The 21,940-nt window shown below is 46.5% G+C and overlaps 1 protein-coding gene across 1 annotated transcript in view; it reads right to left on the bottom strand.

Moving 5' to 3' along the window:
* The window catches only part of ONECUT1 (one cut homeobox 1), a 28,707-nt gene extending 8,504 nt beyond the window's left edge, over positions 1–20,203 (bottom strand). Inside the window, exon 1 of the mRNA XM_038420803.2 lies at positions 18,469–20,203. Within this exon, the coding sequence (XP_038276731.1) occupies positions 18,469–19,546 (1,078 nt within the window). The 5' untranslated portion in view covers positions 19,547–20,203. The remainder of the gene's footprint in view (positions 1–18,468) is intronic.
* Positions 20,204–21,940: the final 1,737 nt, after the last annotated feature.

The following is a 21,940-nucleotide window of genomic DNA, read 5'->3' as shown; positions in this document are numbered from 1 at the left end:
GACATCAGTGGAAATATCCTAAATCATAAGATAGTTTTAAAAGGTGGGTGGACATTTTTTGTCATTATGTTAAATTTTTTTTTTCTTCTGTATCTTTTGGTGCAAAAGAATGACTGTACATTTTGTACTGAAAAGAAGTCTCTAATGTTTACTGTAAAAATCTGAACTCTCATTCGGTCTGTGCAAAACCTTGTAAATTCTTGGTGTAGCTAGAAAACTACAACAGGGTAGTTTCATAAGCTGTTCTAACAAAAGTCCTGATACAGCAATGCATTTCAGCTTGTGCTTAACTTTAAGCATGTGAGTAATCCCAACTTTATTCAGCAAAGCACTTACATGCTGATACTTTGTCCTGCTGGTGACATTGCTATGACCTTCTTCTAAAGACAAAAATACATATGCCTTCTTTTTCAGAAATGCAATGTGCTATGATGGTCCATGTTTGTCAATAATATGTCTAAACTTTCAAACTGATTGACCTAAAAAGCACAATAGAGAACAAATGCATTTAGGCCCCCAATTCAGCTAATTTTAAACATGTGTGCTACTCCCGCCTATTCAGACAAGCACATAACTTCACAAACATTTGGTCTTCTTGATCTCCTAAGGATAGATTCAACTCCCATGGCAGTCAGAGGAAAGACTGTTATTGACTTCCATGGAAAACAGATCGGGTTGAAATTTTCAGAAGTGCTTAAGGGACTTAAGAGCCTAAATTCCATTGAAAGCCACCTAACTGATTTAGACACTTTGGAAAATTGTACCCACTTGGTTTGTAAGCGCTTTGGGGCAGTCACTACTCTTAATTTCTGAGCTTCATACAGCACCAAGAACACTGCTAGCACTAACAATAAATAACAGTGATAATGAAAAGCAATAATAGGTTTTCCTTAAGACCATTTTCTCTGTTCTATGGCCAGTCAATCAATTTTAATAATAAATTGTTGCTCTCAAGTTGCCAAAGCACAAATGTAAGACAGGGGATGAAACAAATACTCCAAAAGGGGAGCCTGTCAAAAGTAGGAGTGGAGGACAATTGTTTCCTAGCATGAGTGATGGTAAATGGAATCTTTCACCTGGGTGTCACTGGTTCAACTCCCATTCTGGGTAGTGGGAAAAGGAAGCAGCTGCATCTCTCTCCTCTGGGCCAGAGTCCTTTTTCTTTAAGCAGGCAAAGGTAATCATTGAAGTCAGGGCTTGCTTAAAGACTGATATATTAGGCCCTTTCTGGACAACTGCCAGGCCTTAGTCTCCTGGACAGTTAATCCTGTACCTTTATGAGCACTATTTTTTTTAAGTAGCCGAGAATTACACTAGAAATAATTTGGATTCATGTCTTTAACATACACCTACCCAGAAACAGTTTAAGTTTTTGAGTTGTCTGACTGGTACAAACAAGACAGGCACAAAAATGCTTTCAATTTAAAACCACTGGAATGTCGCACTTTTGTAGGTGATCATGCTATGATTATATTGCTCTATCACCATGTTGGCATGTGGAGCATAGCTGGCCATTTCCCCATGTCATCCCATATAAAGAAAGGTGCTGTTTGTTTCTAGCATTGCCTGCAGCTGAGTGATACCCTTGAGCTGCCATTTGAAAGATTCTGAAAAGAGCCTGTTTAAGAAAAAGACAAAGCAGAATATAGAAAGAGAGTCACTTTGACTCCAACACTTTGTGTGTGTAGCTAGGACAATGTAATATTATCAGCATCACAAGGAGACTTATAAATCCATGGCTGAACTGTGGCCTTTTCTAATCACTTCCATCTTTCTCTGCCATGAGCAACAGATATTTTTGACACTTGCAATTCTCCTGATTCAGTCCATCCATTTTTGTCTCCTTTGTTCCTTCTAAGCTGCCTTGGGGGTTTGACTGACTTAACTTGCCAAGTTTGGTACCTCTTATTACGGCCCAGTTGCCTGTGAGTTGTACAGAACTTCCTGCTGCACCTACTGCTCACTAGAATGGGAGCATCACACCATTTGTCAATGCTCTTTTAAGCTCCTTTTTAAACAAAGAGTTGGGCCGATTGTACCCCACACAATGGGACCAATCCTGGTCCCATTGAGGTAAATGGGCAAAGCGCCTGTTGATTTCAGTGAGAGAAGAATGAAGCCCCAGATGAAAACTCAGCAATGAGATTGATCTCTCTCAGTTCATGGGGTTGAGGATAGAGAAGTAGATATTTTGTCCATCTGCACTGGGAACTAAACTTTTCTGTGGGTCCAAAAGCCAAAACTGGAGTAGGCATGTGTTGTGCTGATTGCACTGCCTCACTTAGAAGATCATCCTTAAGGGGAAATTTGCCTTTTTAAAGTCTAAGAAAAAACAAAACAGAACTATTTCCTCACTGCCCACTTTCAGGAGCAGTTCAGTTTTTCTTCCTCTCTCTCTCTCTCTCTCTCTGTGTCATACCTAAAACATATAAACAAAAGTGACAACTTTCTTTTCCTTCTGGATTTTTAACTCCTAAACATACAGAAACACAACACATAAAGACAGAAAATATCAAATGGAACCTGCCCTCTGCTTCAGACATGTTATAAAGAGACAACACCATGACTTGCAATCCACCTTAGCTTCTCCTTTTGAAAATTTGGTACTCAGGGTCAAGATGGAGAACGGAAGAAACTATATGGACAAAACTTGTACTGAGTTCTGTGAAAGATTTTAAAATCACAGGTGAGCTGCCACTGAAAGAAAAGTTGATCAGCCAATGGCTAAAAATGTTAACGGCAGTGACTGCACTCTTTCAGATATAAAATGGAAAAGGGTCAAGTTCTCAACAGCTCAATGAATGGAAGAATTCTGGAAATATTTTCCTATAGAGCTGTACCCTGATGGATGTAGCACTGAGGGTAATACTTCCATCTGAGTGCAACACAACATGGCAGAAAATGGAATTCTATTGCTCAGCTGTTTCTCTTTGAAAAACTCTTGCAGTTCCATCAGTATCATAGCCTGTTTCTACCACCTAGCAAACAGAAAAACCAAGACACACTGTTGGTTTATGCTTTGGTGGATTTATTTATTTGTCTGCTTACTTTCTGAGATGTATGTATCAATGCAACTGTAGAGAGATGTATGCAGATATGCAGCTCCAAATATGGTGATTTCATATATCTAAAAATTTGTAATTTTGTTAAAAAGTAGAAGTGGACTGGTGGTGGGATATAGTGTCTTTCACCTCAAGGCTACAGGACATGTTTTCAAACATGGTCCAGGTCAATGGTGACCACAGATCATTATTGTTTGAGGGTTGTTTGGTGTCCTATATTAATTAAGGTAGTGGTCTCAGTTCAGTTCCTGGTGGGCAGGTTCACACCACACTAATTTCCATTGCATTTGTCATGTGGTCGCACTTGATACCAATTAGCAGCATGGCTGGAAGTTTCAACAGTATGCTATGGATTGAACGAGCATGGAAACTCTAGAGATGATCTTCCTGAAATACCTTGGTGGAGCAAAACTGGGAAGTCTTGCAAGCTCTCCCTACTTTGGGATAAGTAATGCTGCCAGTACATGGTGCTTTTGATCCTGAAGATTCCAAAGATACTTTTGCAAACTGTATCTATGTGCTTTTTTATGCACATTACCCATGAGTGAGGAATTCTGCATGACATCCCAGGCTAATGCCAATAAAACCCTTATTTCACATTAACATATACTCTGCGTATACTATTGAAAAATTATTTTAGGAATGTTTTAGAGAGTTTTCAAATGTTTTGTTGGAATTAATTTTTCATATCCCCCTACTTGTAAAGCCAGATCATTTAGTTACCCTGGTGCCTAAGTCCAGGTTGCAGGGAGGCACCTATCTCTGCAAGCAATTTTCAGCTGTGAACCCATCTCTTAGAGTTAAATGCCTCAGGTGTGTTGTTGTAAGAAGCGGGTGGGAGGAAGGGAAGATGTTCCTCATAACCTTTAGCCTAGTGGTTAGAGCACTCCCTGGGATGTGGGAGACCCTGGTTCTCAGGTCCCCACTCCACCTGATGAGAAGAAGGGAATTGAACAGGGATTCCTCACTGCTCAGGTGCATGCCATATCCATTGGGCTATGGGACATTCTGATGTGGGGCTCCTTCAGTCTTTCCGGTTGAAGCTTTTCCACTGTGGATAAATAATTGAAGAGTCGCTAGCTCAGGGTTCCTATGTCTCCCACATGTTGGGTGAGTGCACTAACCACCAGGCTATAGAGTCATTCTCATGCTTGCACTTTCTCATGCTCGCTGTCTGGCCCAATGACTGTTTGATTATTTATCCACAGTGCCCACCTCCCAGGTAAGTACTCTAACCACTGGGCTAAAAGTTATTAGGGATGGTCTCCTCCATTTTGTCTGAATTTGCCTGAGCGGCCTGATCCAGTAGACATGGTCTGAGCACACCGACTGGATTGTGCTCCTCGTTCTTTTTGCTGAAACAGACTAACACAGCTACTACTCTGAAACCAGACATCTAGAGTGAGGCAGCAGAGCACATGTGGAGAGCAGAAACATAAGTATCTTTTTACTGCAAAAATGCCGGTGCCGAGTAAGTTTAGGTAGCTACAGGGTTCGGAGGTGGTTCTGTGAATTGCAATAGAGTCTAAAATGGAGATTTAGGCACCTAAATCCAATACTTAGGGGCCTAAGTTTGGGATATGGGGACCTAAATACTTTTGTGAATCTAGCCCTCTGAGTCCAAATGTACAAGGCTTAGATGGAGCCACAAACCCCCTCTAGATTTACCTTAAATGTCTTTTCTAAACCTAAACATGTCATGATTTTAAAACCCATTATCTTGGGACCTAAAAGGGATTGAGCCACATTGTGAAGCTGGGAACAATCTCTTTCCAAAGTTCCTGCTTTTAGCCTTGTTGCATCATAAAATATCCAGTGACATTTTCATGTATAGAAAACCCATCAAGTGGAGCAGGACTGTATATCGCCCATCCTGGGGGGGGAGATTTCTTGGAGAAAATTCCACATTTGGACAGAGAAGGAGGAAACGTTTCTCTAACAGATTGATTTTTTTTAAATGGCATCTATTTTAAGCTGCTTAGGGGGTTGGGGTGTTAAAAATAGTCCCAGAGAATATGAATCAGTGGGCATACTGCTGGCAAAATGGTCAAAGGTGTATGGTAAATTAATTTATCACATGGATATCATCTCCACACAAACATGGAGCGTGAAGACATAGGAATGGTGATAGAAATACATGACATTCTCACAGAACTCTTAAAATATAGAGTGTATAAGAACGTAATTAGGAGCTTATATGAATTGTGTTCATTTAATGTGATTCATTCACAAAACCAAACAACCCTGTTTGGCCAGAAGTGACAGCCCCAGCCCCTCTGTGCCATTACACATAGTATTAGGGCCACTGGGTATATGTGGTCCCTGTCCTTGACTTGCCCCCATCTCATTCACACTGCCCTCAGTGGTGTTCAGAAGGACATGGGAGACCCTCATGTGGCTGTCTCTGTCACCTAGCCTTGTGCAAAAGGAGTACTATGGTAGTTCCTAGAGGCACCAAGCAACGTCAGGCCTGCACTTGGGCTAGGCCCGTACAAACACACCAGGACTCATTCACAGCTGAAAGCCTCCCCAGCCCAGTAAAACATTAGTGCCACTTACACTGTTCACTAAAGAATGGCTCTTTCTCCCCCACACCAACAGAAGAGTATATTAATGGTTTTAAAATCATTGGGTACATCCTAAACTACACCATGTTATTTCTTTCCACTCCTGACATAGATCAATCCCATTTACGTATAAAAACACAGTGACTGTACAGGTTTACGCTTCTTTAGAGTGCAGTATTTCACTGTCATCCTATTCCACTCTAGATGTTTGGACAGTGAGTGCTAGGATATATCCTCCTACTTCATCTCTTACGTTAGTCAAATTGGATTCCAGTTCTGCTCACTTTGTTGCTATTTAATATCTGAATAAAAGAGCAGTTTGACAGTAAAGCATCTTTCTGTGGGAAACAAGGTAGAATGTCCACAGATTGGCCAGGGAGATTTCAGTGGAAAATCTTAATAGTAAGCATCCCAGTTATAAGCACTGTATGAAAATTAGTGATCTTAATTTGCTTCCACTGCAATAACAAAGTGATCCAGATTGAGTGGTGCTGACTCAAGAGGGCTGGGATTCCTGGGCTTACCCCACATTAAAATGTTGAGGGATCCTTAACATGCTCCAGTAATCTGACGTCATCCTTACAGAATATGTTGATAACGGGATTAATATAGGGAAAGGACCTGATTTTCCAGTTACATCATTTAAAGCAAATGTTAACTTTCTTTAGCTGAGTCCTTAGTTAACCGCATTAGCGTGGCAAACGCTCGTTCGTCTAGCATAAGTAATTAGAATGTAATCACTTTAACTGCATCTTAATTACCCCAGATGAATTGAAGGGACATTAATAGCAAAGATTAAATTGCCTTAATGAACGGTTCTTGTGTCTACATCAATATTTTAATCATGCTCGCCATTCCTCTCGCTTAGATAGCTGTTAGCGGTGGTGGGCGCTAGGTGGCGCCTCTTCCTCATTTGTTGTATAGAGAGGAAGGAAAGATACAAATACTCAACTCAATTTCTGCCTTAGCTTGAGCAAAAACTGGATATTTAATAATGCGATGTCTCACTGTTGTAACCATTTCTCTCTGATGTGGTCTTTGCCCCAGTTATTCATGCCTTTGTGACCTCCAGAGTGAAGTAATGAAATATTTAGTTCCTTCTGAGCATCTTAGGGCAAATATTTCTTATTGGTTAATAAAATTGAATATATTTGTAATATGGATAAATGAACTTCTCAGTTTCAAAGAGACTTTTAATTTTGATTTTATTATGGTTATTTTAAAAAGTGGGTAGCTAGCAGGCTTCGAGATTAAACAAGATAATCAAGACTCACCATGATAAAATGTAGCTATTTCAGTCTACAGGGATTTTAAAGCTATATGAAGCATCTGTTTTGCTTTTAAAACATGCTTTCAGTCAGCATATACAAAAGAGCTTCCTCCTGGAGAAATTATAGAAATATTGATTTCTGTTGAAACTGGTGAAAATGCATTTCTGCAGTGTCATTGTTGCATAAATATTCATGAAAGTATTTCAGAATGTTTGTCAAGAACATACAAATGAGCAGCTAGAATGTTCAAAAGTCAGTAATCTTTTCTATCATTTCAGACTAACCCTCATAGTATTTCATGTTAATATCACTAAACTTTAAAACTGTCTAGGACCTTAAGGTTCTCTGCAATTTTCTGTAGCAAAATCACTAAAGAATGGAAGTTTGTGTCTTCTTATTTAAAATTTGCTGGAATTACAAGTGGTACACTAGTATTTGAAGTTTAGTTTGAAGTGGCAGCAGGTTGGTGGCCCAACAGAAAAAAAAATCATTTAAAAAGTTAAATACAACAATCCTTAGGCCATCTGGGCCTTAGCATTATGAGTTAGTCAATAATACTGTGTGTAAAAGTTACTGAACAATAATCAATGTACCCTTCATTTAACATTGTGGGAACATATCCAATTTTAGCATTGAAGATTTTTATCACTCTAAAATGGGGTACCATCAAAACTATTCTTGTTCCTGGAAAATTCTCCTTCAAATGATTATTTTGCCATTACACAACCAAAATCAACTTTCTGATTGGCCAAAAGATGATGCATCTTGGAACAAATCCAGGAAGCATCATTTTAGTTTTATCAAGATATGATATTTGAAAATAAGTTTATATTTATTTAAAGTCAGAGTTGAATGTCATAGTTGTAGGGTAACTGCATTGTATTTCTCCTCCATGGTCCCTCAAGTGCATCCACTAAAAGATTTCTGGCTCCTGGCCATCACCTCCACTGGGTGGAGGCCTACATCTCATGCCTTTCTGACAGGGGTTTAAAGGCTGCACATCTCCATGATCCACACTGGGGTAGCTTTAGGAAGCCAGTCTGTCTAAAAGCCCAGTGCCTGTGCTTTGCTTTTACTTCAAGGGCTATTTCCTGTGGTTATGTCACAGCTTCTTCTCAGCAAGCACATTTATTCTTAAAGTAAAAGCATTACAACAAAAACATAGAAACAATAAAAGAACCTATCCACATGCTAACAAGCTTACCAGAGCACCCCCAATTCCAGTATTGGGCTCTGATAGGTAGGTGTCAGGCCTTCCAACCTCACAACTGGGTTTTCCTCTGGTTACAAGTTCACATCATTCTTTACATCAAGAACCAGAACTAAGGCCCCAAGTAAGTTTAAGCTCAGGCTGTTTATCCAAAAGTCCTGTCTTTATCTGTTGGTCTCTGGAGAACCAGAATAGGAGAGCCTCCCCAGGAGGTGGTGCCTACCTGCAGATGTTATAATCTTAGTGATGTTCCCTGATCATCCGCTACTGCTTTCCCTTCCTGGAGAAGCTGTGGTAGTCCTCCCCCCCTGGAGTGCATACAATCCCTGACCTAAAATTATACAGAAGCCATTCACACACTTAATACAATATGATCTCACCAAGATACTGCAGGAAGTTGCCCTCTCTGTCACGTTGACATGTATTGATTTGCTCATAAATAAATCTAGTGGTCACAAAAATGACAGGTTTGGTGCTGGTGTGGCTCTGGGTATAATGCCACCAGGCTTTTGTGCAACCTGCTACACACAGCTCAGGTAGGCCCCGATCCCAACCCCATTGAAGACTCCAGTAGGCTTCTGATGAAGCCCCTACTGCACCTCAGCAACAAATCCTACTCTTCAGTCCTAAGCCCACTAATTGTGCCAAAGTATGAGCTGCTTTTGTGATGTGTTACCGTGGGGATCAGCTAGAGGGCACCTACAGCTCTGCCCAGGCTAAAGACGTGAGTTCATTCAATTACGAACTAATAAAGGAATAGATAGGAAAGGATTCACTATCTGTGCCTTTTTAGGATCATTCTTTGTGAGTACTGAGAGATTCCCTCCTGGTTATTTGACAGCCGTGGTTTGCAAGTGCTCAGCGTTAGATCGCAGCATTGTGACAAATTTCCCTACCGCCCCATGCACCAACTGGGACCGGAAACACCACTTTCTAGCTAGAGAATTCTCTCTCTCTTTCCCCTTCCTAATCAGTTTCCTATTATCCTCACCCACGAACTAATGGTCAAGTTCGCACGGTACCAGTAACCCGCTAAGCACTGCTTCCTAGCCACTGTTTCTTCAGCATTTCCCTGCACCCCCCAGCCACTGAAACGCATTCGCCAAGCATTGCGGTGTCATGCCCCTGCAGGTGTCACAGCAATGGAAACACCCTGCCTTCTCTGGAGTGATCGTCCCCATGCATGTGCATGGCTAAAGCCTCCAGGCCTAATGTGGGTGGGAAGGGAGGGAAAGAGTGGTGGGAGGAGTTTGCGTGTGCGACATCCTCGCAGCGGGTTACCTGCACGCTGGCATTATGCATCATCGATGCTATTGTTGCTCCTGTGTTAGAGAGGAGAACATCAGCTTTCCGAATAAAAGTTCACTGGGCTTGTATGATTCATTGGAAGCACGCGGCCAATATGCTCACCCCTCCTGTTCTCTACCTCTCATGACTTTATTGTACGAAATCAGTAGTTTCCCTTTTTGTTTATACTGTCACCAACACCCTTTCCCACGTGAGTCCTTCAGGAAATGCAGCACGCGGAGTAGGAGACGAGACTAAGATCTGCGAATAGAAATCGCAACGGGGGAGCAGGCAGGTAACTGTCCAAAGTGCTGAAATGCAGAACCCTACCTGTGCACGAATTCTGGCTCAGATGGGCTTATCAATCAAAACTCAGTTTAGAACAAAAAAAAAGGCAATAGACTTCCCCCCCCCTCACATATAAGCGAAGGAGCAGCCTTCGTTTTGCTTGAAAAATTAGTCTTCATTTCATAGAGTCTCATTCACATGAACCCTAATCCCTAAAGAAACAGACAGAAAAACTTTCCTTTCAAGCGACTGAAATGAACATGTCCTCTTATTAGCAACTTGTTGGCAACCAGATGTTTGCACCGTTTCGTGAAAGTTGTTTGTATTTTTGTATCTTAATTAGGACTTGATACGTTCAGAGGCGACGACACGTGCCGCAGAAACAACAGATGCCTCTCTAGGAGAGACTCCTCCAAAATACCCTGCACCCATCAATTAGAACTCGCAACTGGTATAAAGACCAGCTGGTACTTTACAGCTTTTCGCACTAGCTACTGTTGGACAGTAGATGGCGCATGGATTCTGAACAACAAGCATGACGCAAACAAGGAAGTAAAATGGCCATAGAAATGTAGGGCAGCATGTCAATATTACGCACACAATGTTTCTTTAATTTGTTGAGAGGCGATGTGAGAAATCTGCGGACAGTATGATGAAATTAACTGATTTCTTTCCATTCAGATTAGCGGATAGTCTTGTGTACAGTGCACACACTTCAAATGAGCACTATATATATATATATATATATAAATAAATAACAACACAACTATTGGAGATTAGTTTGTAGAAGAAATTATGAGCAGCAAGTCCAACAGAGGTCTCAGGAACGGTGAGACTATGCCACCACTCGCTGTGTATGTACTGAGGCTGTGTCTATGAACTGGGGTCCCAGTCAGGCTTGGGTCCCAGCCCCTCCAATTGCATGTGAATCTGTGACACCTCTTTTTGGAATAGTTGCAGTTGACGATCCTTGCATTGCATGCGGGTGGGATTTACCTGAGCGCACATTTCCTCGTCAAACCCCATTTCTTTACTGGAAGGAAACAATCCCGGGTTGACTTTAGACAAGAGGCCTTCCCCAAAAGGCCAGGAGCAGCTCCCATTTTGATGCAATCTCACATCATCATCAAAATGGCAGTCCGGAAGAGAACCACCAGGGACAATCACATCCCCTTAATATCTCTCTTCCTCTTACAGTTTCTTTCTAAAATATCATTCCCTGCCCAGCACCAGTGTGTCTTTCAATTAAAACGTGATTAATTACAAACAAACAAAAATCAGAGCTGAATAATGATTAGGAAACCGTGGGAAAATGTAATTTGGGGAAAAGGAATGTTTAAACAACTTTAAACACCTGTTGTGGCAACTAAGGGTTGTTACTGACTAACAAGGTAATCCCCAAATCCTCCTTTATCTGTTTATCACCCCCTCTCCCACAGCTTCCTGTCCCCGCATCCCAATGCGCTTCACTCCCAGCACACTATGATTTCAGAAGAGTTCTGCCACGTCAAATAAATAACCAGAGATGTGAACCATTTACATTATGTCAGCATCTTAAAAAGAAACAGGGAAGACCGGTTTCAAACGGAAGAGCTCCAGCGAAGCAAACCGGCATGGTTGTGGCTATAGCCAGGGTTAACCCGGGCTGAACCTTTTTTGCAACTCATTGCAAGTCATCCTTCTTCCTAGTTACACCGCTTTTGTACATTGGAACCAAGCAAGTCCCTTTCTCTGCTGCCCCTGCCCCCTTCGGGTGACAGGCAATCCAGAAACGCTTTTTTGTTGCTCATAAGAAATAGACAATGAACCACAGAAGCAGGTGATTTGCCTGTTCAAAGTGCATGAAAACCCAGCGAAAGTCAAGCCCTTAACTGGCTCCAGCTCACGTCACAAGAATCAATCACATCCGTCAGACTTCGGGACTGGCAGAGAGCCCCTTCAGTGTCACCCCTTCGAGCCCCTCACCGCAGCTCTATTTCCTGACACTAATGCCTTGGTATAGCTCGTTTCAGGGAGCAATGTTGGCGTTGCTGCGGAAGTGCTATGGGCTGCTCGCACACCAGAGAGGCAGGGTGGCCCAGGTAGCCACGAGCCCGTCAAGCCATGCCCTGAGCATTGCGTGTGTTTCTAATCTCATACAGCAAGTTGCGGCTTCCCTGTGTTTAGCCGCCCCTGTTTCTGACTGCAGAATGCTCTGCAAGCCCGGCCCAGAGGAACGCGGTTCCCTGTTGACATGCTACCAGAGAGCCAAGCAGTCCTTCAGTCCCTCCTTTGGATAAATATTAACAAGAAGCAAATGAGGCCGTGTATTAGCTGGTTATAAATCAATCAGGCTACAAGGACACCGACAACAAACAATCGCAGATTCTTCACTGGAGGACTTTCTCAGATCGCTTGTTACTAGCTGCCCGGGGAATGGGATTTCTGGTTCGGCCCTTATCATTTTGAGTCACCGGCTGCTGCTATCTGCCAAACCAGCTAGGGCGAATGCAGTTAACTTTATCTTATTTAAAAGGTTACTTCACAGCAATCCCAGCAAAACCACAAAGCTGGTTGCTAACTGATACAACACGTGACCTGTAGGTAAATGGCAGCTAATGAGTTGTTCTGGGGGGAAGCAGAGGCATCCTCTGAAATGCACAGCTGGGAACTTTACCCTCCCCCAAGATCTGAAAAGAAATGTGAACTTAAAAAAAAAATCGCCTAGCCTCATTGCTTGTTTTAGGCTTGGAATGCCCTAATGCACTCGATTCCCTTTAGCAATTAATTCATAAAACAAACACACAGGAGGAGAAACCTTTCCCCAGAGCGCTCTCCCTAACAAACAGCACTTGTACAAGTCACAGAGATGTGTAAATAGATGTCCACTTTGCAAGGCACAGGCCTATGGGCGTGGGGTGGTTTGTTTAATGATCAGACTGCAGGTGCGTCGCTCTTCAGTTTCCTTGAAGGGAGATTTACAGTCTTTTAAAAACCCCACAATTATGGGCTCTCCATAACTAAAACAAGCAGCAAGACATTAATGTTCAACCGAAAATCGATTAATGTATCTTTTCTGATGCAAATATATTTATGCATAATCTCCACTGTGTAAATATTAAGGAGATCTCTAATGATGTACTAATTGGCTGCTCGTGTGACGATCTGCTAACATCAAAAATGCATCGACCTTTCCTTGCACGCGGTGAGTTTGCACACAGCAGTCTTCAGGGTGAATGTTGCAAACGTCGTTCATTAGATTTCATATTTAATGGGAAAACTGCCCTGATTACAGTATTGATTTCTTTACAGTTAAATTGGTGAGAATTTCTCTTCGGTTTCCCAGGATTCAGCTGAGTTGAGATTTAATTTCTTATGGAGGAAAACAAGTGCGGGGGAGGCAAAGCAACGATTTTTTTTAAATTAGGTTTCTAGAAGATATTGACTGATTCCTGATCTAGGAAACAAAGTCACCGTGTGCCATGCAGCAGCGGGCAGCGCCTGTGGGCAAACCCTTCGCCTGCAATTTAGGGTGAGCCATTTGCAGAGGAAATGTTCCCTATATCCGAAAGCGCCCAGCTTCCCTCCTTGGGCGCCGCAGCCCTGGGGACTTGCTGCCTTCAGAGGAGAACAGGGACGTTGTTGTCTCTAGAAATTGGAAATAAAATGCATCAATGAAAGAGTCTATTTGAGAACATGCTGCTGGGAAGCTGCCGTTTGATAAACTCTGGTCTCTTCGGACCACCTCGTTGTGCAATAGATCTGGGGAGTTCTGTATCAAAGGGGAACTCCAGTCCAGCCCTGTGCACTTGTAGCTTTCTCTTGTATTGTTCAGTTATTTCCAGATCCGAGCTCACCTTAACGTTTTACCTTCTTCGCGCTCTGAATTGAGTCTCCCTTGGCTGGGCAACTGTCTATGTGTGTGGCTCTGGTGTCATTTTCAAAACACGCCTTTCGGAGAGCATCATTTGGACAGACTCATTTCAGACCCTATATCCAGTCACAGCGAGGTGGGCACTTTTCTTTTTCCTGGGCTAGCTCTGTCGTGTCAAGCCTTCACTCTTGTTAAAGCTATTTTTGTCAACTCTACCTTGCACGCTAAAATAAATCGCCATCCCGATCCCAACAGATTGTAGATGGTCGCTAGCCTTGTATTAATATTCATAATAATGACTAATCCTTGACTTTCCCCTTTAAACATCACGAAGGCAAAAAAAGAAATCATCCCTGAGCGAATAAGTTTCTAAGACGAAAGGAGAAAAAACGGGTAAATTGATAAATATGCAGTGCTGACGGGCAGAGGGGGGACCAGACAAAGAAAAAGAGGATGGAGATGAGAAGGAAGATGGGGTGAATAAAATGGAGGCTGGAAGAGGTCAGCTTTGCAATTAGCAGTTCTGCTTACATTTCGAGAGACAGCCCAGGAAGTGTCAAGACCTCAATACAGCTTCCATGTAACTACCAATTTTCCCTTTATTTGTCGGAGCTTCAGTGTAATCTGGGAGGTAAGAAACCCCCAGGGATCGCTGGAAGGGGCAAATACTCAAGATAAAGTGATGGACAAGACTGTGAAGCCTAAAATAACCAGGGTTTTATTTTTCTCCTTGTTGCCTTCTTGATGTTGGCTTCAAGAAACGCACAGAAAATAAATAAAGAGTCTGACAGCCTGCTCGGGATATTAATCTGCCTGATAATTCTCTAAATGCCCGAGAGTGAGTTATAATTTGGACGTGAAATTTAATTTGCGTTGGCTGGAGTAATTTATGATATTTCCAATTGATGTTCATACATCAATATCAATTGGGGCAGATTTTTACCACTTAGTAAGATCATCACACATTTAAAACCTGCACAAAATAAAATCGATAGTTTATGCATTTACAGCAGATTGCCTTTCTAGCAACGCCTGCATCCCAGAGCATGGCAGCCTGCCCTGAACGCGGGCACTTCGCATTACTGGGGGCCAGCCCAAGAACTAACCAGCGCTCCCCCAAACGCCCACTGGCTACCGGCGGGGTGCGGGGGCAGCCGGGGGCTGTGCTGGGAACCCACAGCGGGGGATGGGAGGGGCTGGCGTCCGCCCTGGAGAAGGCCCCGGCCCGGTGCGTGTGAGCGCCCAGAGCCCCATCGATCCGGAATCAGCTCCCTGTAAACAGACACGCGTTCCCGAACTGCCCCTTCGCAGGCCCGAGCCGGGCGCTGGGCTTCGCCTCCAGCCAGGCAGGTGCAGGGATCTCCGGCCCAGGACCCTCTTCCGTTCGGGGCCGTGGCAGAGCCCAGGGCGGTGACGCATCGCACCGTTTCCTGCTCCCCTGGGGTACCCCACCAGTCCGCAATGGGAGCGAGCGACCCCCACTGCCCGAGCTCTTCCAGGCAGCTGCCGCTTTGCTCTGTCCTGAGTCCGCGACGATTGTTGCCTCCCCCATGTGGCAGGATAACCCGGGGGCCTCTCCTGGCCCAGGGCTCCAGGTCTGTCCCTCCCCATCTCCCCCTGTCCCCGGCCAGGCTCGGAGTCCTTCCTAGGGATTCTCCCCTCCCCTCGGGCAGTGCACACCCCCCAGTGCCCGGGACCGGCTGCAGCCCTGCGTCTGTGAGCATCAGCCTTGCGTCCCCTTCCCAATCCCACTCGGTGGCTGCTGTGCTGGAGACAAGGAGTGGCCCGGCCTGGGGCCACGGAGGTCAATGCCAGGGCTAGGCGCTGAGCAGACCCCCATTAAGGAGCTCTTGCCCGGGGTCACAAGACAGGCAGCAAGCCCGGAGAACAGAGAGTGGGTGTTTAGCAGAGCAGCCTGGATAAGGGACCGGAGCTCGGGCAGTGGCAACAAGCACACAACAGAGTCCCGGATAATTAGGAGGCTCAGTCGCTCCCAATCGCCAGCCCCTGCAGGGACACACGCTAGACAGAAAAGGCACGGTGACTGGTCATGAGAGGATCCGGATCTGTCTTTCAGATCCTAACTGTCCTACAATATTTACAGGGGAGACGCAGGAACTTGTTACAAAAGCCGGAAGGATTAAAAAATAAATAGTCGCAGCCAGAGCCCCGTTCCCTCCCCCAGGTCAGAATAGATGCTGTGTCTCCAGGTCCACGTTTGCTTAAATCACCCTTAGGGATGGGTCTCTCTTTCCCTCATGTGCAAATATCCAGCATTCAGGTTGGATTTGAAGGAGAGGGCGGAATAATGAGTCTTTGTCTTCCTACAGAGATTATGGAGATCCACTTATCCCCAGAGCTGTCCTGATGGGGCGGGCTGGAGGAGGAATTCGGGGGGGGGGGCTGATTTGGGACAGTACCGAACAATGCTGCCTGATTCTCTGAATCTCTGGAAGTGCGAGGAGTAGCTTATCAACCCTTTACTACAGAAATCGGCCCCCAGCTCCCATCTATCTTCTTTTCAGCAGACCAGCCTGCTTGGCATAATTTCCTTCAGCTCATGCCAAGAAGGGGGCTCCAACATATTCTAATTCAAGTGGTTGTTTCCAGTATCGATCTATGTAAATAAGTGGAAATTCAGGTCGTCCAAATTGTCCTAAAAATACACTCCAAATCGAAGTTCGCCCTGTCAATCGTTAAGGGGAGATCTCAGGCACCAACTCCATCCCTCCCCCGCCTCCTCTCTGGACAGCCGCAGCAGGGCTGGGATTTACCTTTAGTGGGGTTTGTTATTGGGAGAGAGAGAGAGAGAGAGAATGGGATTTTCTGGCAGATCAGACCTGTGAAACCTACTTGACTCTGGAGGAGTCAGAAAACCAGAAACTGCGCTACACCTCCCGCCTCATCCGCCCCTGTTAATGTAGAGAGACCATCTCCAGTTTGAGAAATAAAAGATCACTGCTAGATCCCCTTTCTACTACCAGTGCAGACTCCAAAGCCAAGCGAGCATAAGCATAGGAAAAGGAGGCGAGGAATCAAACGTGTAGCCAGTTTGGGGCCTCCGAATAGCCAAGGAGCATTTATTACCGTATTCATTCTACTGTTTAGGCAGAGGCGCAGACCCATTTGTGCACTGGAAAGAGAAGATTTGGCCCTTCCCTTTATTTTTGTCTGTGAAACGGATCAGTGACCCTGACTCCAACTCGGATTGACTGTCTCGCATTCTCCAGGGACAAATTAATAGAGACCTATCAGTTAATTAACAAACCCTCACTCAAGGCACCACCATTATATTAAACTCGGGCTCGGTACTATGACTGAGTACAAGTTGGGGATGGGGGACAAAATAAAGAGAGAGACAAACGAAATGGATTGAAATATTCTTACTCCGCTCGTTCGGGTCACAGCAGACAATACAGCCAGCCTTTCCCTAGGACGAAACGGAACTAGCGAATTATGGCCCTGTTAATCCCAGGTGCTATTTCTGTTCGCCCCCAATTACTGACTCAGTGCATAAATTGTGCATAATACACACTTATTCTCACATGCATATACAGACTGGAACTATGTAAATCAGAACTCTGTGGACTAATGATACTTGTGATCATTTGCAATTTTGACCAATTCCATTCCTTCTCTTTAGCCACAAGTTACATTCCATAATTGTATCATTTGCGTCAAAAAGCAAAGTTCTAAAATGCCCGATCCGAAATAAGCAGAATAGGAAACTAGCATCTGCTCCCCTTTCAACTTAGCTATTATCTATTCACCCTTGTCACAAGGCTACTTCGGTTACAGAGTAGATCCACCGAAGTGTATAAAACGATTTATTATGAGGTCTTAGCTTCAATTTCCACAACACCTCACCGAAACATTTAAATGCATTCTTTCTTTCTTTTTTTTTTTAAATCTACAGCCTGGGTTAACAAACCCCACAATTATCAGGTAATAAACCCAGTTACAACACGATCACACAAACAAACATGAATATTTCGCTCTGGGCAGCCTTTTATGATACTCTTATTTCTTATACAAGCAAATAACCCCAAAGAAACGCGACGAAAAGGTAGATGTAAACATATGGGTAACATCATTTAACAAAAAGGTGCTTGAAATATTGTGAAGCCTCACCTAAGTCTCCACCATAGGGTTTCCCAACATGTCAGGAGTGTGTGTGTGTGTGTGTGTGTAAGAGGCAGAGAAAGTACACACACGCACACACACAGACAGAGAATGTTAAGTTTGAAAGCAATTTAATATACAACAGCTGAGTTTAGTTCTGTGTGCTGGTCAGTTGGCTGTACCTCACACCAGAAAGCATTTGCAAATATACAAATATGGACATAGGCAATAACAGGAAATATCTATCTTATCCGGGGCCTGATCCGTATTTCATGGGCACTCCAAAATATCAATTAGCTTTTGCTCCTCTGTGCATCTTCTAGTTGATGTACATATACAGGCAATGTTGTGTACAGTTCACAGGTATAAACATGTAGGCGTTACATGTCTATATAATAAGACCTGACTTGGTAGATTTTGATCCTGTGGGTGTCACAGTACACAGCAGGACCCCCCTCACCTCTGTTTCTCTCCCCTAGCCCCAGACACGCGCACTGGCATCACAGCACCCACAGCCTGCCCTTATGCCTCACCATCCTAGCATATCATTGTTTAGGAACAAGGACGACGGTGCAAATAAATCAAACGCTCCCCTTTCATGTGAAGGAGCTAGAAAGGAAATCCAGCGGGAATGTCAGACTTGAAAGGGAGAGACATATTGCACTGGAAAGGAACAAAATACAAGGCGTGATGTGACCTGTGATATTATTTATCTGCACATACGTATTGGAATGGGCTTGTCCTGGGCAAGCTCTGAGCTCTCTGTCTGCCTAGCCACACAAACACAGCAGTAACCGCTGAGGCTCACCTGCTAGCCTGAGAGCAGACATTCTCTGAAATTCTGGCTCTTGAAGCCACTTCCACATCCTGCGAAAGGTCTCCCGGCCGGATTTGAGTTTGCTCCAGGGCTTGGGGTTCCTCAATAGGTCTGAGAGGGTCCCTTGAGACCGGCACAGCACCCGCTGGGCGAAGATAGCCTGGGGGATGCTGTACCGTTTGAGCTCGGTGGTGATCCTCTGAGCTACTTCTTTGGTATTGATTTCTTCCATTTGCCCTGAATTACTTCCACTGTTGACCTGCGAACCAGTGACAGAAGGGTTTTGTTCCCTGGCAGAGCCCAGAATCTGCCCGTGACTCTGGGCATTCAGGTGGGCATGAGGGTGATGCGGGATCCCATTGATAGGCACCATGCCAGCGGATGTAGGGGTGAGATGTTGGTCCCCATGCCTGCCCAGCATGGCAGGGTGGTGGGCTTCGAATCCGTTCGGGGTGAGCATTTTCTCGGCAGGCATGGGGGCACTGGGGTGAGCATAATGAGGCAGCCCTTGCTGGGAGTTGTGGATGCCCCCCAGGCCTGATCCAGACAAAGGGGAGAGGCTCTGTCCCATGCCGGTAACATCCTTATGGTAGGGGGTGTAGAGATTGTTCATAGAAGCCAGACCCCGCTCGTCCCTCATGAGGGTGAAGCTGCCACTCACATTCCCAGGGATCCGCTGGTGGTGATGGTGGTGGTGGTGATGGTGGTGATGGTGAGGGAACTTGTCCGAGACGGTGGAGATGGGAGGTAACGGTTGCAGAGGGGTTAATGTGGTGTAGGTGCTGCTCATGCTCATCCCGGGGGGTGTCTCGCAGGCCATGGTCATGGTGGGGTGCAGGGGTCCCGTCAGAGCGTGGTCAGGAGGCCGGTGGTGGTGGTGGTAGTCGCCACCGTCCAGGATGGAAGCCATGCCCATGGAGCGAGGGTGGGCTGGCAAATGATTGCTGCGATGGGCCACCGAGCTCCTGTGATGGGGGCTGCTGCTCATCAGATCGGCCGTGGTTGGCACCGGCTCATGGCTCACCCCGTGCAGATCGCCAATGTTCTCCATCGTCAGCTGCGCGTTCATTGTTATTCGTGCAGGCTTGTGGACACCACATCTATCTGGTCTGCGGTGGGAAGGTCCTAGGAGGTCTTCACGTTGGAGGCATGCAGGATTCCACCCCCTGTGCAAAGGATCAGGCGCGTGGGGCGGGGGTTGGTGGGGCTCTCTCGTTTTGTGTGATTTTTTTTGCCCCCCCCCCCCGTGACGGTTGATCAATTTTAAGGCCCCCGCTCTTTTAAAACAGCCTCAGCAGCCCCGGTAGGTGTCTGGTCGCGTCCCTCGCCATCTCTAGCCATGTCTCTTACTGTTTCAGTGTCTTTGGCCACCGCGCCTGCCGCTGCAGCTGCCGCTGCTGGTAGAGAGCAGACATGCGCGCTGGCGGCCCCGTGCACACCCCCTCCCCCTCCTTACACTCTCACACACACACACACTCCTGCCCGTGACATCACCGTCCATATTAAGGAAGCTGGACCGTCTCTCCTTCCTATCTAAGGCCGGCTCTCTCCGCTCCCAAGCTCCGGAGCGGCCCCCCCCCCCGGGAAGGGGGCGGGGGGAGCCTGCACTCAGCGCACAGGCAGCGAGCTGCAAAAGTCTGCATGTCCCCGCCAGCAGATTAGATGGCTGCGGACAGGAAAACGAGCACAACCCCCTCGGCTGCGCGGAGCACAGAGGAGCTGCTCTGGAGCTCGTGCCGGTCAGAAACACACCCTGGCCGGGCACACCCGCCCCTGGCCGCTGTAGGGTTGTGCCCACCCCTGCTCCCCCCCCCCCCCCCAGCCGTTTTGTGTGGCCCTTCACATCGCCCGCAGCCCTCCCTCCAGGGAGCTGACCCTGAGCGCCCCAGCTGGCAAGAGAAGCCGGAGGAGCAGGGCGAGCGGCAGCGTGGCTCTGGTCTCCCACGCCCAGGCCAGTCACCAGGACGGCAGGTTGCTCCCCACGGAGCGGGGCTGCCGGGGCTGGAGGCAGATCTGCTGCACCCCGGCCGGGGACAGCCCCATCAGCGCTTTAACCCGGGATGCGAACCGGACTGTAGATCCCCGGCTCGTGCCGTGCGCTGCAGGCGAGCCCCTCCCCCGGTAACCCATCACCTCCACCCGCACGGCAAGCTCGGCTGGGCTCGGGGCGCGGGGTCCGAGCTGCGGAGCGGTGGGGCTCCCTGCCTCCCCGTCGCCCTTCCCTCTAGGTGCGGGAGACGCGCCAGAGCTTCCCTGTGTAATTAACGCGGCCGGCCCCTCCCCTTTGGTGACTTAGCATTTTTAGTGAGCGAGCCTCCTTAAATTGAATTTTAACATTAACTTCCGGGTTTCCTCAAGTCGGCACATCAAGGTGAAAAATCGCCGCGTCCGAGCCAGCCAGCCAACAAAAGCCAGGCCGCCGCGGGACACACCCGCAAAGCCGCTGCGCTGCCAGGGGCTCCGGGAGGGAGAGCCGCCCCCCGCCTGGGGCAGCAGCCAGGAGAGCTGGGCTGTTCACACGTGTCCCCTCCGCCCCCCCTCCTCGCCCCCCAGGGGAAATGCAATGGGAGAGGGACCGGGAGATGGGCATCGCTACTGGGGGGTGGGGGGGGGCGCCACAAGGCGACCCCGTGTGAGGCGCCTCGCTCCCTGTGGCCCGCTGCTCTTTGCTTCTCGCTAGGGGAACTTTTATTGTAAGTCGGGGTAGCCGGGAGGACACAGCCTCATTGTAAATATTTCCACTGGATGCATCCGATGAAGTGAGCTGTAGCTCACGAAAGCTTATGCTCAAATAAATGTGTTAGTCTCTAAGGTGCCACAAGTCCTCCTTTTCTTTTTGCGAATACAGACTAACACGGCTGCTACTCTGAAACCTGTAAATATTTGGCGACCATGTTTCAGATGATCTACCTTCACTCCCCGACCCCAGCTCCCCTCCTCCGCTCTCCCCTTCCCATCTTTTCTCCCCCCATCCCTCCGAAACCCCGCAAGCCCGTTAGCCTGCAGCTCTAGAGGAGTAGCTCAAGTTGGCAGCTTTTCCAGTCCTTGGACCTGCTGGGACTAAATGGGAGCCGCCCCCCTTAGCCCTCCCCCTTTCAGGGAATGAGCTCAGAGCGAGTTTGGGAGGTGTTGGGGGGGGGGTGGGGGTGGGGAGCAGGACGAAACAAACGTCAACTGTCCGGCTTGTGAAAACCGAGCATTTGTAAGGACGCTCCAGCTCCCACATGCCGCTGTTTTTTCCAAAGGGAAAGAAAGAAAGAAAAACTTGTTACCTAAGGTGCTTTTATAGCGGAAGAAAGGACAGATGTGCCTATTGTTCGCCCATTAACAATAACGAACCAAGCCAGTCAGAATGTGGCTTCTCTCCCCCCAAAGCGAGCTGCGGGAGGGTGGAATTATGACACTCTACATTATATCTGAACCGATCTACGGGGAAATAACTCAACTGATGAGAAGCCAGGCT

Source organism: Dermochelys coriacea, chromosome 10, assembly GCF_009764565.3.
Source record: "Dermochelys coriacea isolate rDerCor1 chromosome 10, rDerCor1.pri.v4, whole genome shotgun sequence".
NCBI classification, from domain to species: domain Eukaryota; kingdom Metazoa; phylum Chordata; order Testudines; family Dermochelyidae; genus Dermochelys; species Dermochelys coriacea.
The sequence above is the reverse complement of the archived record's forward strand: the minus strand, read 5'-3'. Positions and strand labels throughout refer to the sequence as shown.